At 41.6% G+C, this 5,273-nt stretch overlaps 1 protein-coding gene across 1 annotated transcript in view; it reads left to right on the top strand.

Annotated features, from left to right (window-relative positions):
- The first annotated feature begins 726 nt into the window (after positions 1-726).
- HBS1L (HBS1-like translational GTPase) overlaps positions 727-5,273 on the top strand; it is an 89,240-nt gene continuing 84,693 nt past the window's right edge. Inside the window, exon 1 of the mRNA XM_009999228.1 lies at positions 727-973. Coding sequence (XP_009997530.1) covers positions 727-973 — 247 coding nt within the window. The remainder of the gene's footprint in view (positions 974-5,273) is intronic.

Raw genomic sequence — 5,273 nt, 5'->3', positions numbered from 1 at the left:
TGCTGATTTCGGATGAAACAAAGTGTTGGCACCTCGGAGCCTCCCAGGGAGTGACAGTTCCAAGCTGCACATTGGTGGCCCACTTTCTTCAGTCCCCTGCACAGCTCATCACAGCCAGCTGTCTTGCTGAAGTCGGTGGAAATTTTGCCATTGAGTGAAACAGAAAGATAGATAAGAACTTTATTTTCTTCTAAATAAATGCACATCTTTCTTAGCTTGTCATTTTACCTCACCACCCTCTCTGCCCTTGCATCTCCTCAGTCATACCGCTGTGACCACACCTGACAGACCACCGTGGGCTCTGTGAAGCTTGCTGGGTGCTATGGGCGTTTTTCTCTTGGGCTCAGTGTGTCTCTCTGTTAGTAAGAAATGTCTTATGGCTATGCCCCTCAAGGGCCTATCTCTCTGTGATCAAAGCATGTTCCTGTTATGTGAATTTAAGCTGATTCTGAGCAGCCAGCAGGAAGGAGAAAAGAGGAAGGACGCTGGTGCGGTTATGGTGTTAGCCAGAGCCTCTGGGGATGAAGGTGCGTTTCCCTGTTCCGCCACAAATGGCTGTGGTGGCCTCAGGCAAATTACCTCCAGCACTATACAGGTCCCTAAAATGTTACTTGGGCAGCAAAATAATATGTTGAAAAACATGGACCTAAAACTGTGGCCTGAAATTCATCAGACTCCTAAGGTTTTTATTCTCTCTGCACATATCGGAAATGCTTCAGTGTGGACATGACGGAACAGCTCAGTGCCTCGCTCCTGCCTGAGCTTGCCTGGCCAAAACTCCTTGGCACTTCTCCACCTACCTCCTGCTGGGGACAGGATCTGGCCAGCAGGCTCACCTGCTGCTTTCCACCCAGCCGGGTCCCAGGCGAGAGGACAACAAATGTCCTCAGTGCAGGTTATAGTGGCTCTGTTGAAGCGAATCCCCCGATCACCCTGCCCCACGAGGAGCACACCCAGTGCTCATCAGCCCTCAGTACTTGGTGCCAGGCTACGGCTCCTCTCAATTAAAATCTCCTGATATGGGGTTGGATATGGGATCCTCAACGTCAGCCATGTAATGCAGTGAATCTATGCCTGTTGGGCTGCTCTGCTTGCTAATGTAGGCACCAAGTGGGAATTAAGCATGGAGATGCTCAGCTGGATCCCTTTTGTACCCAACCGTCTGCTGCTCTGCAGCTCAGGTCCCCACCCAGGATTGAGGAGATCAGGGCTCTTCTACCTGTCCTATGCGTACACACCCTGTGGTTGTGGGTCAGTGTTAATCTTGCTTGACTCAAGATTACATGAAAAGATAAATTCTCTCTTACAAAGATAAATATTAGGCCAAATTCTGTGCTTAGTTAGGTACATGTAATAATAAAGATCTGGAAATCTTCTTCCTCTACTGAAACACTTGTAAAGAGTCAGAAAACCTATTAATCTGCCCCAATTCTATTTTCTTTCTAAAAGGCAGGCAAATACTGTTCTGTTTCTTCCAGCAAGTAGGCTGGGAAAGGATATGAGCTCCACAATCTGTTTTCAATGTCTTAAGGACTTTTACATTTTCCTGTTTTTTCTTAAATGAACTCTTCTCCACACGTACTTTCTCACAGGTGTATTTAACTGATGTACATTTGACCTCCCTTCTCACCCCTGTGTGCACCCTGCCACTGTCAGGTGGTTAGTCTAACTTCTCCAAAACTGTCTTTCTGTCTATATTGTTAAACTATTTTATTTTCATATCCTGACTCTCCTGATGGTAACTTTGAAAAAATAAGAAATACAGCCTTTCTTTTATTAAGAAAAGGTATGCCTTTTGAGCCATGCTAATTAATCTTTGATAAAATCTTGAGGAAGACAAGACAACTGGAGATTTTAAGTCTTGTTGGCCAGAGAGGAAGAGCTAAAGAATGGAGCAGAGCTGTAAATAAAGAAAAAAACTTAAGATGTTATGAATTTTTAAATCTTATGCGATAAGTCTTTGAGGGAAATGAAAACTGAGGTAGAAATCTGGCACCATAATAGTTGAATGGCTGATATCCAAGTGACACTGATTTTCCAGATTTGTTTTTAGCTCTACAAAGTCCAAGAAAACTTCAAAAAGGTAGGTAACAGTCAAAATGACTATAGTATATTCCCTGGGCATTCCTTGACTAACTGTGTAAGAGTAAAGACTTTTTTTTCCTTAGTTCCAGGATAGTAGCAGAGATCATGAATGACCTGGATTAAAACCAGCCTTCACTTTTTTTTTTTACCTTCTCCCTTTTAGAGAAGACGAGATCTGTATACCAAGTATCTAACCAGGTGCATAGAAAAGCAATATATAGTTTCAATATGAAAATTACCACATCTCTGCCTCAGAGTCCTGTAACATATACACACTGTACTACAGAATCTGTCATATATTGTGATTGCCACTTCCAGAAATGTGAGAGTCATACAAGGAGCCCATGACCTTCAGGCAATTTTGGATCAGGCCCTTGGTTGCCTTTTCTGAATTGAGCATTGGCTCACTCTAAATCCTGGAATAAGTCACTTGGGGAAATCTTTTCTAAAAGTCCCCCACATTTTGGGTTCTTCTTTTTTTAGATAACCTAATTTAGACACCTGCTGGTAAGTGTTTGAAGCCAGACAACCGTAAACAGAGGCATGCAAAGTCAGTGAATAGTTTTTGAGTCCTTTCAGCCTTTACCTCTGTATGGCTGATTAGTTTCTGGTGTGATTTGGGAGGCCCAGATGAGTTACATCAGGGCCAAATTGTGAAATGTAAGTTTTATGTGTAGTTTGTTGAGATTTGTTTTATTTTGTGTTTGTTTTTTTTTGTTGTTTTTTTTAGTTTGTTTGCATTTGTTTTTTTCAGAAAAGCTGATCAAGATCTTCAAACTGTAAGGAATAAAGGTAAATCCTCAATCTGCTTGTCTGTCTATTAAATATGGCCTGCTTTGATGAGGTTTTGTGTCTCTTGACAACAGATGAAAAACGTGTATTTTTTACCTTCCATACCTTTCAAGCACTGAAGATTGATGTCAACCACTCACTTCAGAATGTTAGAAGCAACAAGAACTCCTGAATTACAATTTAGTTCAAAAATCACAAAATCCTAGGATTGTTAAGGTTGGAAGGGACCTTAAAGATCATCAGGTTCCAACCTCCCTGCTATGAGCAGGGACACCTCACACTAGACCAGGCTGCACAAGCCTCATCCAGCCCGGCCTTAAACACCTCCAGGGAGAGGGCTTCCACAACCTCCCTGGGCAACCTATTCCAGCACCTTACTACCCTCATGGTGAAGAATTTCTTCTTAATACCTAACCTAAATCTACACTCTTCCTGTTTAAAATTATTACCCCTTCTCCTGTCACTATACTCTCTGATGAAAAGTCTCTCCCCATCTTTCCTGTAGGAAGATAGGAGAAGGAGAAAACACATTTGGTGGTCACCTTTTTACTGCTAAGCTTATCTTTGTCACAGGGATTTGAATGCAAAATCAACAAAATACTGAAAACAGAAAAATCCACAAGAAAGAAATAATCTGACTCATGAAAGGGATGCCCTTACTCTCCCTGTTGGTAAAAATGAATCACTTATGTGTGTGAGAGCTAGGTGAAAAAAAGATCAACTGTTAATATTGCTTGCTTTTTCCTCCCTTTTATCCTCTTCTTGCACCTACAGGCTGTGGTTGCTATGAAAAATAAGTAACATTTTCTGAAGTGATACCCACAGAGGCAGAGTGCCCACAACACTCAGCCAGCTAACCTGGAAGTCCATCTAGATGCGCTTATTTTGTTCATTTGTCCAGGCTTTGGACCAAATAACATGAGGCTAATTTTCAAGATTCAGCTGATCTGATCTTCCTGTCTACTTAAAGCCAGGATCTTGCTGTTTAGGAAATTCTTGTGCAGAGCTAAGGTGTGGTGGTGGTGTTTTGCCTGAGCAGGCCTTCCCATCTTTGATACAGAAACTTTGTGCTGGCCATTTTAGTTTGCCATGTTTGATCAAAACCTTCTTGTGCCTTTTTGCCTGTGCATATGCCCTGTCTTTTTTCTGTGCCACCAGTGATAGTAAAATAGAGATGGAGAACTAGAGGTGAGTTGGCTCTCAAGTTAAAAAGTATAGATATGATTTGGTGACTAAAGGAAATCCTGTGCCAAAGCTTCATTTTGGTGGCTGTTGGCTTATGATATGAAGAGCTAAGAATCTGATATCTACCAATATTTGATAAAAACATAAGCAAACACAACTCTATTGATTAGATGGTTTTTTTCAATAAAAGTTGTCATACAAACCAGTAATGTAAATGTAATTTTCTTTCTTAAGAGACTGCTGTAAAACTCAAATATACTCCCAAGTAAAATATGGCCAATTCACTCACATAATACAGACTGACATATTAACATTTCAACAGCTGGGGCCAGGTCCACGACCTCTTATAAATGAGGCAAACTTACTTTTTCCAAGCAGAGCTATAGCCAGTTTTCCTTCACTGAGCATCTGGACTCCTGTTTTTAAATACCTGAATGTAAGTTAATGATGGAAGTGTGGAGCCATCCCCAAAATGCTATTGACACTGAAGTAACTGCAAATGCAATTGTCAGATTATTGTCCAACCTTTTCTTTAAATACTTCAGTTACTCTGCTGGGGAAGTGAGTAAAATCTTCCTGAATCTGCACAAAAGGCTTTATCACCCATCTGGATACCATTATCACTTGCATTAACTGAAGTGGTCTTTCAGTCAGATCCATAGATCCATGTATCCTCTTCACAATCCAACATGCCTCTTCAAAAGTCCCTAGCACAAGCAATCTCCTTCAACATCTTATTTAACAGGAGAACCAAGATGGCTGCCAGGGTTTGCAGGAGGGTTGAGAAGCAGAATGCACCTACTATGCAATATGGGTGTGACTGGGATACTTTTGGGGGCCCATAGTATCAGCACAGATAGGCAGAACACCATCAGAAATCTACCCAGCACAGTTGAAACCAATATTTAATTTTTTTTCCAAGCCTTGTTGTTACCTCTCATCCAGTTTTTGAGGCACTCCAGTTATGGGTCTGCTGCACTGCCCAGGTCGTTCCTCCTTTTCTGTGTCTGTGGCGTTCTGCTCCTGTGAGGAGCATTGTGCAGGTTTCTTCTTTGATTTTCAGTGCACTACATCTTGACCACTCTTCCCATTTAAAAAGATTAGTGTGAACTGTGATCCTTTTCACCAAAGTATTTGTGGCTGCCCACAAGTTTTTAAAGCATGATTTCTATTGTACTGTGCGGAAACATTAAATAGAACTGGGTTCAGCA

The sequence above is a fragment of the Chaetura pelagica genome, unplaced genomic scaffold (genome assembly GCF_000747805.2).
Source record: "Chaetura pelagica isolate M959 unplaced genomic scaffold, ChaPel_1.0 scaffold90, whole genome shotgun sequence".
NCBI lineage: Eukaryota > Metazoa > Chordata > Aves > Apodiformes > Apodidae > Chaetura > Chaetura pelagica.
Note: the sequence above shows the minus strand (reverse complement) of the source record. Positions and strands in the feature narration are given on the sequence as shown.